At 24.7% G+C, this 19,080-nt stretch overlaps 6 protein-coding genes across 11 annotated transcripts; 3 read left to right on the top strand and 3 right to left on the bottom strand.

Moving 5' to 3' along the window:
* Positions 1-127: 127 nt before the first annotated feature.
* LOC122858867 (OTU domain-containing protein 7B-like) lies at positions 128-4,977 on the top strand. 5 transcript variants are annotated; one of them, XR_006374321.1, is made up of 8 exons: positions 128-671; positions 1,968-2,083; positions 2,150-2,272; positions 2,353-2,768; positions 3,029-3,723; positions 3,798-3,891; positions 4,020-4,092; positions 4,170-4,283. XR_006374321.1 is itself a non-coding variant. In XM_044162078.1 (8 exons), exons 2-8 carry the CDS (start codon positions 1,972-1,974, stop codon positions 4,269-4,271), a joined length of 1,671 nt encoding a protein of 556 aa, XP_044018013.1. In that variant the 5' UTR covers positions 130-524; positions 1,968-1,971; the 3' UTR covers positions 4,272-4,977. The 5 variants fall into 5 exon arrangements, 4 of the variants coding, with proteins under 4 accessions (XP_044018013.1, XP_044018012.1, XP_044018009.1 ...); XM_044162078.1 differs by having other exon boundaries at positions 130-524; positions 3,798-3,947; positions 4,170-4,977; XM_044162077.1 differs by having other exon boundaries at positions 130-671; positions 3,798-3,947; positions 4,170-4,977.
* Positions 4,978-5,477: 500 nt separating this feature from the next.
* On the top strand, positions 5,478-7,698 carry LOC122858868 (tektin-3-like). 2 transcript variants are annotated; one of them, XM_044162079.1, is made up of 7 exons: positions 5,478-5,684; positions 5,742-5,896; positions 5,987-6,471; positions 6,533-6,642; positions 6,707-6,855; positions 6,949-7,171; positions 7,244-7,698. In XM_044162079.1, the coding sequence occupies exons 1-7, from the start codon at positions 5,658-5,660 to the stop codon at positions 7,607-7,609; spliced, it is 1,515 nt and encodes a 504-aa protein (XP_044018014.1). In that variant the 5' UTR covers positions 5,478-5,657; the 3' UTR covers positions 7,610-7,698. The 2 variants fall into 2 exon arrangements, with proteins under 2 accessions (XP_044018014.1, XP_044018015.1); XM_044162080.1 differs by having other exon boundaries at positions 5,656-5,684; positions 5,764-5,896.
* A 509-nt stretch (positions 7,699-8,207) lies between these two features.
* Positions 8,208-13,524, top strand: LOC122859685. Its single transcript, XM_044163370.1, has 6 exons — positions 8,208-8,285; positions 8,747-8,819; positions 12,391-12,575; positions 12,676-12,885; positions 12,977-13,144; positions 13,242-13,524. Exons 1-6 carry the CDS (start codon positions 8,208-8,210, stop codon positions 13,425-13,427), a joined length of 900 nt encoding a protein of 299 aa, XP_044019305.1. The 3' UTR covers positions 13,428-13,524.
* On the bottom strand, positions 9,211-10,991 carry LOC122858872. The gene is made up of 8 exons (XM_044162085.1): positions 10,808-10,991; positions 10,587-10,725; positions 10,360-10,514; positions 10,175-10,263; positions 9,947-10,058; positions 9,590-9,881; positions 9,400-9,513; positions 9,211-9,322 (listed from the first exon to the last, which is right to left on the bottom strand). Exons 1-8 carry the CDS (start codon positions 10,960-10,962, stop codon positions 9,224-9,226), a joined length of 1,155 nt encoding a protein of 384 aa, XP_044018020.1. The 5' UTR covers positions 10,963-10,991; the 3' UTR covers positions 9,211-9,223.
* A 162-nt stretch (positions 13,525-13,686) lies between the features above and the next one.
* Positions 13,687-15,841, bottom strand: LOC122858870 (metalloprotease mig-17-like). Its single transcript, XM_044162082.1, has 10 exons — positions 15,740-15,841; positions 15,540-15,615; positions 15,293-15,431; positions 15,074-15,225; positions 14,885-14,979; positions 14,652-14,778; positions 14,240-14,537; positions 14,049-14,162; positions 13,851-13,979; positions 13,687-13,787 (listed from the first exon to the last, which is right to left on the bottom strand). Exons 1-9 carry the CDS (start codon positions 15,822-15,824, stop codon positions 13,902-13,904), a joined length of 1,164 nt encoding a protein of 387 aa, XP_044018017.1. The 5' UTR covers positions 15,825-15,841; the 3' UTR covers positions 13,687-13,787; positions 13,851-13,901.
* Positions 15,842-16,671: 830 nt separating this feature from the next.
* Positions 16,672-18,681, bottom strand: LOC122859683 (A disintegrin and metalloproteinase with thrombospondin motifs adt-2-like). The gene is made up of 9 exons (XM_044163369.1): positions 18,607-18,681; positions 18,399-18,474; positions 18,162-18,300; positions 17,929-18,080; positions 17,737-17,831; positions 17,502-17,634; positions 17,101-17,398; positions 16,891-17,004; positions 16,672-16,821 (listed from the first exon to the last, which is right to left on the bottom strand). Exons 2-9 carry the CDS (start codon positions 18,470-18,472, stop codon positions 16,672-16,674), a joined length of 1,155 nt encoding a protein of 384 aa, XP_044019304.1. The 5' UTR covers positions 18,473-18,474; positions 18,607-18,681.
* Positions 18,682-19,080: the final 399 nt, after the last annotated feature.

The raw sequence follows: 19,080 nt of genomic DNA, 5'->3' as shown, positions 1-19,080 counted from the left end.
TCCAAATTAAAAAAAAAAGTATTTTCAATAATTTTATTAGCTAATTAATTACTCAATTATTTATAGTATTTTATTATTTATCCAGTAGTAATTATCTATTTTACATTTTTTTAAAATTTAATTTATGCAAAAGTTTTTTTTTTGTTTATAGAAATTTCAGACTTGGAAGCTACAATCAGCTACAAAAAATAATTATTTTTTTTACGATTTTAATTAACGACATAAACAAATACTTACCTGAATAATAATAACAACAATTGCAATTGTTTTTTTGTAATTATTTTAGTCATGCGCCGTGATGTACTTAAATGTTCAATCAGTTTTTGCTCCCACTTGATCAACGTAAGACCCTCTTTGAGGTTATTTTGTTTTTCTGTCATCTATTACGCGACAAAAAAAAAAAAATAAATAAACCAAAAAAAAAAAAAAACAAACCAAGGAACACAACAGTCAATATAAAGTGTTTGATAATCTAACAAGTTATTCAAGCTTATCACAAAAGTGTAATTGAAATGAAAAATTAAGTATGATTGTTTGTTTTTATATCAGTAATGTTAACAATTATTAATTATTACAATATTTTTATTATTAAAAATATAATCATTATTAAATAAATATTGCATCGAAAATTTTTTAATTAAATATCAATCAATAAACAATCACCAAAAAAGGTATGACAATATTTTATACCTAAATTAAAAAATTAATATTATTATTTATTAATTCATATTTTTAAAATAAAAACTATTTTTATATCACTTAATTTAATAAACATTTCAATGCCAAATTTTTCATATAAAAAAATAATAATAATATCTTGTAGCCAAGTATATTTGTTTTTTACATTTTTTTTTTTTTTATTCATTAAAAAATTTAAACACAAAACCTTCAGCTAAATAATTAATAAAAAAATTTCCCCCATCGACATAAGTAGTACTAATAATTTATTTACACAATAATTTAGAAACTGAAAAAAAAATTAAATAAAAACTAAACATTGTTTCGTTAAATACCTTGTTTTATTTTTTTTTATATCGACCTTGAAATAAGTATCACTCCTACACCTTTAGAAACGCAACGAAAAAAAATTCGAAAAAAAAATTCCACGAATGAATTTCGATTAAAATTAATTAAAAATAACAAATGTTAATTTGTAGAATTTTGGAGTATTACAAAATTCATTGTTAACATTGATTTATATATAAAACCTGTTGATGTATTATTACACGCTCACGAGTCAATTCAGTCGCTGTTTTTTATCTTTTTTTTTTTTTTCGCTATTCACCTTGAAACGCAGCTCTCGTAAACTATTTTTATTGCAACGTCAAACCGGTGTGCCCATCTGCAGTGAGATTAATTCAACATATAGACATTGTATATAAAAGTAGTGATAAACAAATTGAAATATCTATTGTTATTGCATACTTGGGCAAAAAAAATTATTACTGCTTTAAAATATTATTACTAATTATCATCATTAAAACAATTAATAAACACTGATGAGTCATTGTCTTAATTTATTTGGTCAATAATTATTTTAATTTTTTAATTAATTTTAAATCATCACACCTACTTCGATTGACACTGATTAAATCCACTTGATATGTAAAATATTTTTATCAATTTATTTATTAATTTTACAGAGAATTTATCTAGTTGGAAATTTATTTTTCGATTGATATATGCAAGAAATTTATTTATTAAAATTTCATGTGTTTGTAATGTAAAATTAATATTTGTTTTTGAAATAAATTAAAAAAAAAAAAAAAAACTATCACAATATACGTAGGTTTCAATTGTTGTGTAATGACGATGTTGCATATATTTTCTGAGTTAATTGTGTGGTGACAATTGAAATAAAAAAAAAGACTTGAATAATAAATTGTTTTTTCATATTTTTTGCTTGTTGATTTTTATTTTCTTGAGAGTAAAATAAATTATGTATAAATAATTTTTTATAATTTTAGTGTTATGAGCAGTGCAATTAGCACATACGATGGATTGGATCCAGATCCACCAGCACCAAAAACAAAAACAACTCTTGAACCACCAGGTGCTGGTGGTACTAAAAAATTATCACGTGGTTAGTTGGGGAGTTTATTCAACAGAGTATATTTATTAATTATTTAATTATTAATTTAATTTCAAGGTATATCAAGAGCAACTGAAAATGCAGCAATTGTATCACATGCTCGTTTACAACTTGCTTATTTTGGTACTGTTGATACACCTGAATTTACATTCTCCTTACCAGATTTATCAGTTTATCCAGGTTTGTAAATGAATGTTAATATTATTATATTACATGTTTCTAAATTAATTAATGTACATTTATTAATGAATTTATTACAGATTCATTTCGTCAATTTTTAGAAAAAGATTTAATTGAAGGTGGCTGTTTGACGTCATTAGAAACAGCTGGAAGATTAAATTGGTGGTGTGGTGGTAAAAATAGTGGTACACGTGTACTTTGGCCTTTGGCAACAGCTGGTGATGGTAATTGTCTTCTCCATGCAGCATCACTTGGTATGTGGGGTTTTCAAGATAGATTATTAACCCTGAGAGATGCATTGCACAATACATTATCAAAAGGTGAATACAAAGATTCACTATATAGAAGATGGAAATGGCGACAAATGGGTTTAAATGCTGATGCTGGATTATCATATACCGATACAGAATGGTTAAATGAATGGAATTCAATTGTTGATATGGCAACAGCAAATCCACGTTCACAAACAGCAACATCTTATCAAAGTCTTGAAGAGGTATATAACAAAATAATAATATTTTTATTTAAATATATACTTTAAAATTCATTAGTCATAGTTTATTTTTGTTTTAGGAAAAAATATTTTTTATATATTTATATTTTGTTATCTGAAATATAATACAAACGTCATCAAAATGTATTAGTCATTTTTATCTTTTCTTGTCGTGTTGATTTGGCAAAAAAAGCTAAAATAATATTTATTTATTTTAGATAAATAATCATGATGAAAATAAATATCGAAAAATTTAATTACAGGTTCATGTATTGGCATTGGCACATGTATTATGTCGTCCAATAATTATAATTGCTGAAACAATGCTACGAGATTCTGAAGGTGTTGCATTAGCACCAATACCATTTGGTGGTGTTTATTTACCATTAGAAGTATCACCAGAAAAATGTCATCGTACACCTCTTCTTCTAGCTTATCATTCAGCTCATTTTTCTCCATTAGTTACTGTTGATTGTGGTAATGATTTTGGTGATATACCAAATGAAGGTGTTAGTATACCACTTGTTGATCCAGACTCGGGACAATTATTACCAGTATTATTTGCAATTGATCCTGGTCCAGATTGGGAATGGACTGAAAAATCACGTGATTTATTACCGTGTCATCAAGAAACAATGGAAATATTAATACGTGAATATTTAGATTGTGAACTAGATGTGATGTACGATTTAGATAGATTGTCTGATGGTGATGGTACATCATCAAATAGAAATAAAACAGCTAAACAATTATTAGGTGTTGCTAAGCAATTTGGATCAATTGGTAAATCAGTTAGTAAGAGATTATGGTCAATGGCTAAAAGACCAAAAAGTCCACCATTATCTTTTCTTGGTGGTGGTGGTATAGCTCATGGTGTACTTTGTGTAAGATTAAAGAGTCGAAGACATCAATATGTCGATCAAATGTTACAAAATTATCTCCAATGTGCACATTCTAGGTATATTTTTAAATATAATATTTATTTAGTTTTCTTATCTTTATTGTTTTATTTAATTATTTATTTTTATTTAGATATTTGGAAACTCATCAAGGAGATAGTGATATAAATTATGGTGCTGGAAAATCTAAATTTTATGCTACAAGTGATAGTGAAAGTTATGCAAGTGTTAGTAAACTTCAACCAACAAATCCAAATAAAGATAAAACTCTTTATTTATCAAGGTTTATATAAATATTTTTAATTTTTAATTTAAATAATAAGTTTGTTTTAATTTTGGGTTTTTCAATTTTTAGGTCGACTTTTTATAACAACGAAACAACACCAGATACTTTAGAATCAGATGTTAAAAATATCGATGTGCAAGATGTAATATTATTTTTATATTTTAATTAAAATTGTATTTTTTTAGATAATTATTATAATTTATACATTTAATTTTACAGGGAATAGCAAATGAGTGCCGTACTGAAGACTGTCATTTTTTTGGATCACCTAAAAATAATTATTATTGTTCAAAATGTTGGGCTGATCGTTCTCAACGATAATTATCACTACACTATATTATTTTTAATTAATTTTTATTAATATTTAATTTAATAATAATATCATTTTTTTCATGTGTTGTAGACAATAATTAAAATTTAAAACATGAGCTTTAATTTATAAGAGTTTAAAAGAAAAATATTAATAATTAAAACAAAAAATTTGAGATTCTCATGATAGTAAAAATAAATTATAATATTAATATTTATGATTCCCGTACTAATTGTTAGATATATCTATGATTTTTTTTTGCCACGCGTGTTTGAACTTTATTTATTTATGCATGTTTAATGAGTCAGTAAGAAAAAATAGAAAACTAGAAAAAATATACGAAGGAGAGAAAAAAAATGTAAAAGACGTGACTTACCGAAACGAAAAAAAAAAAAAACAATTTAAATAAGAAATATATACTATTTTTCCAACACGTTGATAAGTGCCTTGTCTCGTGTTAAAAAACAAAAAATATGTAAAATATTTATTTAAAAAATGAATCGAATAATACTCTGTAATAATTCATGTATTTTTTTAAAAAATATGCTATTTTTAATTATTTTAATTGACTTATTTGTCAATTAATTGCCAATTCTTGAACAAAAAAAAAAAGCTAAAATTTATCTGTAAAAAACAAATTTAATCATTGTCAACCAGAGTGTGAATGTAATAAAAAAATATTTTTTTAAATCTTCGTTATCATAAATAAAAAAAAGAGTTGTTTTTTTATTAATCCTGAAGAAATAATACAAAGGATAAAATTCGCAGAGTGTAGTTACATAATTTATAAGAATATTTAACTTCCATTAGAATTTTAAATTATATTTTTAGCCTATTAAATAGACGTACATAATTTTCTTTTTTTTTTTTTTATTCATATTTAATGGGAAACACATGCCGAGAATAATTCATTGGACGAAGGTAATAAAAGTGAAGATTTGAAAAATTATAACAAAATCGTGTCTTCGTAAATTTCTTTTACAATAAATAATATTTAAATTTATTTTTCTTCTTTCATAATTTATGAATCTTAAAATATTTATCAAAATGAAAAATGCATGATGAGATTTTTATTTAAGAAAAAATTAATTACAAAATTATTCTTGAATTATTTTTTATTCTAAAATATTTTTCAAGTACAAATTACAGCTTTAGAATATTAATTAAAAAATAAAATTTAATAAATATTTTGTTCTTTTTTATGTTCGTTTGTTTAGCTACAATTTTTTCTCTACAATTTGACATTTATTTTTTTCTTTAACCAAAATTTCCAATGATACAATCAATCGTTAATATATTCAAGAAAAAAATGTGTTGATTTTTTTATTTTTAAAAATTATTATTCTCCGTTTGATATATATTTCTTTTAATTTGAAACGATAAATATTATTATTATCATGGAGCCATCAAGTGTAATGTACACTGTGAGTTATAATTACCATGTTTTTATTTTCCAAACATTAATAAAAATTTATTATTAGCAACTTCAACCATGGAGTACAGTTGGAGCTTCACCATGCATGGAAAAAGTTGCTGGTTCATCAGTTCCAGCGAGGGTTGGTGAGTTGTATCGAACACCTCGACCACATCCATGGAGACCAACACTCGGCTACGAAACTGTACAGCTTCGTCCTCTGTAAAAAAAAAAAAATAAAAAACAATAATTAATTTTATTTTTCATTAATTAACCCATCTGCTTTGTTGATTTTAATTTTATTTTTTACAGCCATCATCAACCAGTTACAGATCAGCTTATGGATCCTTGTTACACACCTCAAGGAATGTCAACTGAACCAATGACATTTCCAAATTTAGTTACTGGATTTGCAAGAAATCCAGGTCATGCTGCTCGTGCATCATTGTACACACGTTATACACCATGTGATTGGAGTCAAAATCAAATAAGACTAAAAAATGATGCTCGAGCAAATTGTAATCAATCAGATAAACTTAGATCATCAATGGTTAAACTAATGAGAGAAGCTGATGATTTAATTACCAATGGACAAAAAAATGCTGGTCGTGAATTGGGTAAACGAATAACTGATGTTAGTTTTTGGGAAAGAGAATTGGCAATGGAACTTGAACGAGTAATCATTGAAAATAGTCAAATGCAAGAATGTAAAAGAAGACTTCAAAAATGTATTCAAGATTTGGAAGGGCCACTTCATATTGCTCAAGAATGTCTTTATTATCGAGAAGCTAGACAAGGTTTTAAATTAATTTTACAATAATTTTTTAATTAATTACATTAGCTATTTCATTTAATTAGAAATGGAACTTGTTCATGATGCACCTGAACAATCATTACTTCGTGAAGTTGAAATAATTCGTAATTGCATGAAAAAATTAAATAAATTTATATCAAAATGTGATAATCAGGTGATTATTATTTGATTAAGTAATTGTTATTATTAAAATTGTTATTAATTTTTTAATTTTCAAGTTGACAAATGGTAGAGCTGTACAAAATGAACTTGAATTAGATATTGCAAATAAAAATTCAGCATTGGGAATTGATACAATGTGTCAACAGTTGAATAACTTTAGCAAAGGTTTGCAATATTTTGGTGGAATTGAAAAATATAATAATTGGTAAATAGTTGTGAATTTTAATTTAAAAAATATAAATTTATTGGAGCAGCTGATTTATTGATGGGACTGGTATGTTGGCTCCTTTTTTTTCAGTGTAATTGATGAACAAACTTGGGTTGAGGCATGTGATGCTATTGTTAAACGAGCACAGGAAAATCGAGCAGCATCACAACAGCTTCGAGCTGATGTTGAAATTGCAATTAATGCAGTTGGACAAGAAGTTTGGGATGCATGGAGTGAAACAAATAATGCATTGTCCCGAAGAGTTACTGAGATATTTGAGGCCAAGCAGAGTATTCAATCACATTTACAAGATGTAATAAATTTAATTTATAATCAGTATTATATTGTCTTGATACTGAGTAATTGAAAAATTAATTAATTTTAGGTACAAAATGATATATTTGGAATTGAAAAAAATATTGAACTTATACAAAAAGCAATAACTGACAAAAGTGCTGCATTAAAAGTTGCTCATACTCGTTTGGAAGCTAGATGTCATCGTGTTAATTTGGAACGTTGTTGTGATTCTGTTAATGGAATTATTATCAAAGAAATTGAGACAATAAATATGCTTGTTCATGAGTTACATTCACGACTTCAAGAATGTGAAGCTCAACATCAAGAGCTATTGAGAACTCGAGCTGCTTTGGAAAGTGATTTAAAAGGAAAAGTTGATGCATTATTTGTTGATAAAGAAAAATGCTTGGGAATGAGACGAAGTTATCCCATACTTGATACAGTTAAGTATTAATATTTGTATATCAAAACAAAAAAAAAAAAAATAAATAAAATTATAAAAATACTTGAAATTGATTGAAATAAAAAATATTAAAAGACAAATTTAATTGACAGTTTATTTCTTGAATGAAATAATAAAAAATCCTTGATATTTTTTGGTTTAAAATAGATTTTTTTATCTTCTTTTAATATCTGTAAAAAAAAAACATATATTAAATTAATTTATCCAATTTTTTTTATTGATACTAAAATTGAAAAATAGATCAAGAAATATTTTATTCAAGCTCTGCGATTGATACTGATCATAAATAATTGCAAATTGTTTTTAATTTCAATTATGACATTTTGTTAGCTGCTCTTGAATCCTGGACCATGGAATTGTCCACATCTTGACGAATTTCAATCTAAAAAAATTAAAAAGTTATGATTTTTATTTTTTCATTTAACAACTCATGACAATTGTTAATTTTTTTTTTTTTTTTTTTTTATAATAACTTTGTTTATGATGTAATTGTCTAGTACCGTAAACAATTTATTCAAACAATTTGATTATTTTTTTATTAATTAATAACATTGTCCACCATGTTTATTTATTTACATGATAAGACACAATGGCTCTAGTGTCGTTGCAAGCTTGCCAAAAAAGAACGTTACGAGCGCTGATTGTTACAACGCAAAAAAAGGGTAATGTAATAAAAATTACGACGCCACAGGACTCTAAAATAATGCTGCTCTTTAATATTATTGTAAACCTGTATTTTATTCAATTTTTAATTATAAAAAGTGTGATATTTGTAAAGAGAAAAAGACGCCCTGTCGATTGGTAATAATATTTTTATTCATACTCAAATATTTCAATGACCAATAATCAAAAAAAAAATTTATTTTTTTTTGTCTTATTTTTTTTGCATGACAATTTTTAATGGCCATTGTTTTTGTTAAATTTTGCCAATTTAATTCAATTTTTTTTTTTTTTTTTTTTCAATTTTTGTACTTAATTATTTATATTTTATAAATTATTTTTTTATTTACTGTTTTGATTGTGAATAATTTTTTTTTTGTTTAAAAACTTGACCCTAGATTGTCCTAGATCAGGAAACAAAATATCTGTCCGAATGTTTTTGTCATGAATGTTCAGAATGTCTGAAAGTGCCTGCTTCAATCCTTTGATGCCTTTGATAAAAATCTTGCATCGATTGCCAATACTGAGATATTTCGATCGAGTAAGTAATTTCCTTATTTTTTTTAATTTTTATCCATTTATTTATTACAATATTTTCATGAAATTACGTTGGGCCGTTGTCCTTGGTGAAGCGTTTTTATTTTTTTTATAAGTACAACAGTGAAAATTAATTACCCACTCATTTTTACTGTTAAATTAAATTTAACATTGTTTTGACAATGAACATAATTTAACTGCGATAAACTAAATTTTTTAATTTACACAATATGGAATTTTTAATTCATAGTGATAAAAAATTTAACAAATATTTATTTAATTATTTATCAATAAAAAAAACTCGATTTTAGCAATTCTATTTGATTTAAAAGTTTAATAAAAATATCAAGAGATATATCTATAGATAAAAATAATTTTCGTTGATAAAATATCGTTTTAATAATTTTTTTATTTATTAATTTTCAAAAATTGAATCATGCCGTCTATTGCATCGTATTCATCAAATTTACGATCAAAAAAAAAAACGCATTTTCCATATTTACATCGCTGAAATTAAATAAAAAATTTAAATTATAATTTAAATTATAAAAATGAATATGTGGTGTTTAGTAAATACTGCTTACCATGGTTGCTGTATCGTTGCTTCCACACCATGAGCCTTCGATAGCTGGCCCCTTAATTGTTTGTCCACAATATTCTCCAGATGAACACGTCAATGATGCACAAACATCATCATACTGAAACAAAATGAATTTAATATTTTCAATTGTCGTATATCTATTTAATAAAGAAAAAATTCAAGTAACAACTTACATTACATGCTTTGTACTCGGTCATTTTTTTACAATAATCATCCAATGATAAAATCTCTCCCGGGAATGGAGCTTTTAAAAAATCAATTTCTTCCTCATGTGATTCATCGAAAAGACAAAGCCATGTGTCTGATGTTCTTACAGATCTTAAAATCTTTTGAAATTCTCGTATGCTACAATTGGACCATTCAAATTTGTAAGGAGAATCGAAATTAATATTATCAGACATAAAATATCCATCTTTAGATTCACATTCTTCGGCATTATTTTCACCGTCTTTTGGAAAACCCAATCTGTTGAAAATTTTAATTTAATTTAACACTTTTATGTCCATATTTTTTATATAAAAATTACTTACAATTGACCAATTGCAAAGACTGCGCTTCTAACTCCTGTGTACATTTTATTTGTATCTCTGATTATGGCAATTGAAGATGATTCAGAGCACACCCCATTTAAATGAGTTGCAACTAAAACAAAAAAAAAATAACAGAAAAACAAGTCAAGACGGATAAAGTTTTTTATTTAATTAAAATTAATTGATTTTTAGTTTTTAATTACATTTAAATTTAATGATAAAACTCACCATTACCATCAACGTGACATGAATTTTGTATTAGACTTTCGGTTGAATTTTTTTCTGATACTAATTTTTTTTCTTTGCATAATACAGATCTTTTTAAAGACAAAAATAAATGAATAAATTAATACTATATTGATGATAGAATTGAAAGGAATTTTTCAAATTAAAAAAGATATATTTTTACTTACTGAGTGATAACGATGGTAATATCATGAATAGGAAGATTCTCGGTGGAGGAATAAATATATTTACCAAGATCGATAAGTGTGTCAAGAGAACAAAATGCATCCGCAAATAATCGATTTTTTTGACTATTTAAAAAAACATTTTCTTCTTCTCTTGTCTAGAAAATAAAATGTAAATTTAATTTTTTTTTTTCGATATTAAATATTAGTTAATTATAAAATTTACTTACACGTGCAATTATTATTCCTTTGAGGCTTATACGAATATTGAGAAGTGAAAAATAATGATCAACATTTTTCCAAAATGGTAAAAAGTAATTTTCAACTTCTGTAACTGCTTTTTCACCAGTTGTCTCACCAGCATGTAGCCTAAATAAAAAGTTAATTAAAAATTAATATTTCCTAATCTATCAGTATTTTAAAATACTTCAATTAAAAAAAAAGAACATACTTGTATGTATCGAAGTCGATGAAACAGAGTACTTCAATAATAGGCGTTGACAGATTAGTTGAATGATCATGTAAATTAACGGAACTTGAAGTAGAAATATCTTCGGAATTAACCACAATAAACAGCAGTGCCAGTATCCATGGCACTGAAAACATTTTTAATAATTAATTTTACGTGAAATGAAAAAAAAAAAAACAATTAAAACTCAATTTAAATACAAATAATGTAGTTGATTATTTGATTAATTAAATTAGTATTATTTTTATTCAATAATTATTGGAAATTATTATTCTGAATTGAAAATTATTTATTTTATTATATTCTTCGAGTTTTTAAATTATACAACAGGTATTAGGTTTAATTTTTATGAAGATAATCAAGTGAACTACGATATTCTGACATGATTCGATAATTTTTGTGGTTTTTTTTTTTCTTATCTTATCGTAAAGAATCATAAATATGCAAATAGCCAGACAGTGTTGATGGCAGATAAATAATTATATTATTTATTTTACGGATGATATTTATTTTTTTGACATTACTAAATAGAAACAGATGGATATTTAAAAAAATAATTTATTCAACTCACCTTGACCCAATGAATTTAAAATTAATTAGCTTATTGTTCGTTATTTTTGATGTCAGTATGGAAAATTAGAGGATCAAAATAAATGAAATAATTTTTGATTTATTTTTTTAAAGTTTTACAATTTTTTATAATAACATCTCCAAAGAATAACTGTTACATGTCGATATTTTTTATTGTTAAATTTAAAATACTTTTATTTTTTTATAACTATGAGTTATTCGACGAATTTATTCATAATAATTTATTTTTATGTTGCAATTTAAAATACATTTTTTTTATTTTATTAAAATAATTTATTTGACGTATATCATTTCGTTATGAGCCAAACGATTTAAAATATTGGAACATGTTTATATTTGTAAACATAGATACACAAAATCTGATATAAGCAGCAAAAACTAATTTTTAATTTAAATGATTAATTCTTGTAGATTTAAAAAATTTTATTAATGATATTATGTATTTTTTATTTTACTTCTTGGCTTGAATATGTTATTAATATTATCATACGACAATTGTAATTATAAAACGATTAACTAAATGAAAATAAAATATCAGTGAATGATATATTCTTATCACTACGTCATTCATTTCTATATTTGAAAACAAAGAAAAAATAGAAAAATGTCTTTTATAAAAAAATTTAAAAATACCGTATTATTTTTTTTATAAATATTTACCTTTTTTCTTCATTTTACTTTGTTTTATTATAGTCAAGGCTAAAAATTTAAATTTTTTCAAGCTGATAATAAATACATTGTATAGTGTTATCATAAAAAAAATTTTTAATCATTTTGTTATGCATTTTTTTTATCTTTTATTTTTCATTTTACAAAAAAATGAAAAAATAATTTTACAAAATATTGTTGATAAATATTTTGTATAAATATGACTTGAAAATTGTTAACGCGGTTATAGTTACATTTCAAGTACTGTTATTAAAAGTCATAATTTATTATGAATTATATTATTGGAATTTTTATACTTGGTCAAGCATTGATATGCTTGTCTCAATCTGATGAAGATGAACTTCCTTGTGGACTTGATAAAAGAACATTGAAAAGAGCCAGGGGTAAGCTTAATCTTGGCACAATAAACTTGCCAATATTACGTTGTCTTTGTAAACTGAAGATTAAAAATAATGCATCAGAATCAGATTCAGACAACGATGGAGTTGATGTAAGTTTTAACAGCTGTTAAAAATAAAAAATAATCATATATTTTTTGGTCATTCGTTAAATAGTATATTAATAATTTTCTTTTCATTATATCAATTTAGTTGAATTCTGTTAACTGTGATGGTGTAGCAAATCCTGATCCATCTAAAAAAATTGATTATACAATAAAAATCACCCGTGGTTTCGTTGATGTTAATGAAAATCCCGGTGAAATAAATTCTTATATATTCATTCCTAAAATTGATGATTATTACGGAAATTATACATCAAAAATTATCAAAAAAATGGAAAAAGATGATTGTTTGTATTTTGTTAGTATATTAATTTTTATTTATAAATTTAGTTTACAAATAATCAATGAATATTAATATAATAATAATAATTATTTGACAATAATTACAGAAAAGTGGAACAATGGAATATGGTGATTCAAAGTATCTTATAAATATTAGAAAAGATAAAAGCGTAGAACAGATTTGTGATGAATTTGATGAAGGTACGGATCAATATAATTTTTTAAAAATTATAAAATACGTTTTAGCAGGTGGTAATGATTGTCCAATTGAAAAAGTAAATAAAATTTAAAATTTAATATTAAATAATATTTAACTGTACTTATTATAGTTTTTATAATAATAATTATTTATTATTATTTTAATAAATTCAGGATACAGTATGTAGTATGAAGAAAGATTATGATCCAATGACAATATCGGTTAATGATCCATGGGCATGTGGCGAAACGAGTGTTGTAATCGATCTACGAGACAAACCGGACACAGAAAATTCTGGTATTTTAGGAGAATGGATTTGGGAAGTTGAAGGTGATTGTGTGGAACAATCCAAAAACTAAACGTTTCAGTTGAATATTATATTATTTTAGTTTACATTATATAATATTGTATCCATGTATTTTTAATGAAATACGTAACCACTTTTTTAGCCTTCAATGTGCTACTGGTCTTTAACAATAAATAAATAAATAAATGAATGGAAAAATATATTGAATTATCAAAGTTAATTAAACTGCCAACTAATTACAAAAATAAAAATAACATGTTATTCTTTACGATAATTATTTATTTTATCTAATATATTTAAAAAAAATTTATTGAAATTTAAAATAAATTTTTTAAAATTTTATTAATATAATTTATTTTGCGTATATGTACTATTGAAATGAAGAAAAAACGCATTTTCCATATGCACATCTCTGAAATAATATAAGATTTTATTAAAATAGATCAATATCAGTTTATAAAAATATTTAACTTACAATGTTTTCGTTACACTATATAAACCTTTGATAGCTGACGGATTAGTAAAATTAAACTATGTACTCTGCTTCAGCGTACTTATTGGGTCTATGAGCAGAAGAAACAACGCATTTTCCATAAAAACATTGCTGAAATAAAATTAAAAAATTATTAAAATTATAAAAATGCATGTGTTGTTACTAGCAAGTACTATTTACCATGGTTGATGTCTCGTTGCCTCCACACCATGAACCTTCGATAGCTGGAACTTTAAGTGTGTCTTCACAATCTTCGTCATATGCGCACGTCAATGATGTACAAACATCATCATACTGAAACAGTTTGAAATTAATATTTTCAATTGTCCGTATGTCTATTTAAAAAAGAAATAATTCAAGTAACAACTTACATTACATGCTTTGTGTACATTCCCGGTTAAATTTATACAATAATTATCCAACGATAAAATCTCTCCTGGGAATGGAGCTTTTGAAAAATCAATTTCTTTTTTATTTGATTTGTTAAAAAGACAAGTCGATATGGATTCTGTTGAAGATTTGTTTAGACTGTTTTTAAAGGCTTGAACGCTGCAATCAGACCATCCAAATTTATGAGGACGATTAAGATAAATCTCGCCAGCCATAAAATATCCATCTTCAGATTTGCATTCTTCAGCATCTTTGTCACCATCTTTTGGAATACCCAGTCTGTTTAAAACAAAAGTTTAGTCAGTTGATTTTATGAGGATAATTTTTTGGTCGTACAACATTTGTGTTATTTTTTTCAATAGTAATAAAATTCAATTTATAAGTAATACTCACGATTGACCAATTGCAAAGACTGTGTCTCTGACTCCTACATATATATCTGCAACTTTAATTATGACTGAAGTTGACACAGTTTTGTCATCATCTGATTGAGTACACATTCCTCTTAGAGGTATTGCAACTGAAAAATACCAAAAAAAAATAATTAAATTAGTTTAGATGTGTGCTTTTTAGCTTTAAAAAATTAAATTTAACTTGATAAATTATAATGATCAAGTAAATCTCACCATCACTTGTATGTAGACATGAAAATTCTCTTAAAATCTCTGTTGATTCGGTTGTATTATCTTCTTTTAATTTTATCTCTTTGCATAACGTAGATCTAAATTTATTGAAAATACAAATTAATTAGTCTTTATATATGATAATTAAAGAAAACCTTAAATAATGTAAATAAAAAATTATATTTCACTCACTTGGTTATAAGGATTGCTAAATCATGAGCAGGAAGAGTCTTGTTGGAATAAATATATTTACCAAGACTGCGTAGTGCGGCAGGTGAATCATAAGAACCCTTAAGTGTTTCATGTTTGTGACTCTTTAAAAAAACATTTTCTTCTTCTTTTGTCTAGAAAATAATATTATAAAATGTGATTTCAATTTTTAAATATCAGTAAATTATAAAATTTACTTACATGTGCAATTATTAATCCTTTGAGCCTTATACGAACATTGAGAAGTGAAAAATAATGATCAACATTTTTCCAAAATGATAAAAAGTAAATTTCAACTTTTGCATCGGCTTTTCTACCAGTTTTTCCACCAGCATAGTAGCTAAATAAAAAGTTTATTAAAAATTACTAATTTCTAATCCATCAGTATTTTAAAATACGTAATTCAATTATAGTATTAAATTATAAAACAAAAAAAAAAAAGACATACTTATATGTATTATAGTCAATAAAACAGAGTACTTCAATAGTGGGCGTTGGTTCTTGAGATTCAATTGATTTTATTACTATAAAGAAAAATATGTGGGTATTTATTAATAATTATCAAACATTACATGAATAATATTATATATCTAACAAGTATATATTTTAAATAATTCGACAATAATGTATATGGTTCTCCAAGCTTACCAGTTGGTGGGATGGCTCCAGCATTAACTAATTCAGACCCTATTACAATAGATAACAATACCAGCATTGACGTCAATAAAAACATTTTTAATAATTAATTCCACTTTGCTGTTTAATTTGACATATGCGCTGGAAAAAAAACAAAATTAATAAATAAAATCCGGTATACAGATTATTATTTTTTTTATTTTATTACGGTGTAGTCTTCCTCGGAAATATTTCAAGTGACGATATAGTTTTTTCTGATTCTTCTTTTTATATGGTCACATTGATATGGACCCCTTGTTTAAACTTGTTTTTTTTTTTTTTCAATTTATTTGTATGAGTGTTATCTGTATCTACAAACTTGGAAATAATATGTTATTATTTACAAAAATATATATATCTACGTAAATAAATTGATTTAGAACTAGAAAGTTAAAAAGCATATTATGGTATTTTCTTTATCACTTCATTTATTCGTCTTTAGGTTTCTATTTAAAAGTATTTTTTATCAAACTATTGACAGATAAGCATGAAATTATTTCTGTGTAGAGTGTTTAGCTGTTTAAAAAATTGAAAATAACATTTTATTTGTTCCGATAAATCTTTATTTTAATCAGTATATTTAAAAAAAAAAAAACATTTAGATAAACAGAAAATTAGAAAACTATTATACAAATATTTGTTTTTGGCCGTTTTAAAAGAACTTGTTTTGATATACATTTATAGAATGAAAAAAAAAATAATTTTTAAAACATTTAAAATTCATTTTAAACCTAAAAATAATAGTAAATGAATAACAAAATATTCATATTTATATTTATTGTTAAAATTGAAATACTTTTATTTTTTTATAACCATGAGTTATCTGACAAATTAATTGTTTATGATAATTTTTTTTTATGTTGCAATTTAGAATACATTTTTTTAATTTTATTAATATATGTAATTTATTTCGCGTACATCATTTTGTTATGAGCTTCTCTTGCCATATACCTTCGATAGCCGAACGATGTGAAATATTGAAACATGTTCTCTAGTGCATTGTTCTCTTTCAATTTATTAGAAGAGAATGGAACGCATTTTCCATATTCACATCGCTAAAATTAAATAAAAAAAATATTGAAATTAGAAATATGCGTATGTGATGTTTAGTAAGTACTATTTACCATGGTTGATGTCTCGTTGCTTCCACACCATGAGCCTTCGATAGCTGGCCCCTTAATTGTTCGTCCACAATCTTCTCCAGATGAGCACGTCAATGATGTACAAACATCATCATACTGAAACAGTTTAAAATTTATATTTAATTGTTTGATAGTTGTTATGACAATAGTCTATGTCTATTTATAAAATAAAAAATTCAAGATAAAACTTACGCTACAAGCTTTGTAATCCGTCAATTTTTTACAATAATTATCCAATGATAAAATCTCTCCTGGAAATGGAGCTTTTGAAAAATCAATTACTTTTTCATTTGTTGTTTCAAAAAGACAATACCACATGGTTTGATAGATTAGACTGTGTTTATTATTAAAGCTTTGAACGCTGCAATTAGACCATTTAAATTTATAAGGTAAATGAAAATTAGTATTGCCAGACATAAAATATCCATCTTCAGATTTGCATTTTTTAGCATCATCGTCATCTTTAGCACCATCCATTGAAATACCCAATCTGTTTGAAAAGTTGATTTTATGAGGATAATTTTTTCGTCGTCCAACATTTGTTTTATTTTTTCCAATAGTATAATAAAATTCAATTTTTAAGTAATACTCACGATCGACCAATTGCAAAGACTGCGTTTCTGACTCCTTTATACATTTTATTTTGATCTCTAATTATGGCAACTGAAGTTGACGTGGCTTCTTTATCATCTGATCCAATGCAAATCCATTTTAGAGTATTTGCAACTAAAAAATACAAAAAAAAAATTATTATTAAATTAGTTTAGATGCGTGTTTTTTAGCTTTCATGAATTAAATTTAACTTGATAATGATCAAGTAAGTCTCACCATCACTTGCATCTTGACATGAATTTTTTTTAAAACTCTTTTTTAATTTTCTCGTTTTATCTTTTTTTAATTCTTTCTCATTGCATAAGACAGATCTGAATTTATTGAAAATACAAATTAATTAGTCTTTATATGATAATTAAAGAAAATCTTTAAGTAAATAATGTAAATAAAAAATTATATTTCACTCACTGGGTTACAACGATTGCTAAATCATGAGTAGGAAGATTCTTGTTGGAATAAATATATTTACCAAGAGAGCTTAGTGTGGCAGTTGAATTAAATGCATCCGCAAATAATCGATTCTTTTGACTATTTAAAAAAACATTTTCTTCTTCTCTTGTCTAGAAAATAATATTATAAAATGTGAATTTAATTTTTTTTATTCGAATATTAAATATTAGTAAATTATAAAAATTACTTACATGTGCAATTATTATTCCTTTGAGGCTTATACGAATATTGAGAAGTGATAGATAATGATCAACATTTTTCCAAAATGGTAAAAAGTAATCTTCAACTTCTTTATCGGCTTCTCCACCAGTTTTCTCACCAGCGTGTAGCCTAAATAAAATGTTAATAAAAAATTAATATTTTCTAATCTATCATTATTATAAAATACTTCAATTATAGTATTGTATTATAAAAAAAAAAGGGCATACTTGTATGTATCATAGTCAATAAAACAGAGTACTTCAATAATAGGCTTAGATTCCGGAGATTCCATTATTTTCATTACTATAAAGAAAAACGTGCGAAAATTTATTAATTTCTATTTGCATAATTTCTAAATATATAACATAATTAATATTATATTTCCAAATTTTTAGATAATTAGACAGTATAATCAATATGTTTGTACAAGCTTACCACTTGGTGGGATTATTCTAGTATTTCTAGCATCAACTAATTCGGACTTTATTACAATAGATAACAATACCAGCATTGACGGCAATAAAAACATTTTTAATAATTAATTTCACTTTGCTCTTTAATTTAAAATATGTCCTGGAAAAAAAAAAAAAAAATCAATAAATAAAATTTGCTGTAGAAATATAATATAGTTTATTATTTTTTTAATTCAAAATAAAATTACGTAATTATTAACTTAATTGAATAACTTACCACTTTTAATTTATGCGATAATTAAAATTACAAGAAGAGTGAGTTGAAAAAAAAATTATTGTCGTAGTAATTTGGTGAACGATGTAGTCTTCCTCGGAAATATTTCAAGTGTCGATAGTGTTTTCTAATTCTTCTTTTTATATGTTCACATTGACATGGACTGATCTTGTTTTTTTCAAAAATTTATTTGTATGAGTGTTAATTGTTTACTAAATTTAA

This window comes from Aphidius gifuensis, linkage group LG6 (assembly GCF_014905175.1).
Source record: "Aphidius gifuensis isolate YNYX2018 linkage group LG6, ASM1490517v1, whole genome shotgun sequence".
Lineage (NCBI taxonomy): Eukaryota > Metazoa > Arthropoda > Insecta > Hymenoptera > Braconidae > Aphidius > Aphidius gifuensis.
Note: the sequence above shows the minus strand (reverse complement) of the source record. Positions and strands in the feature narration are given on the sequence as shown.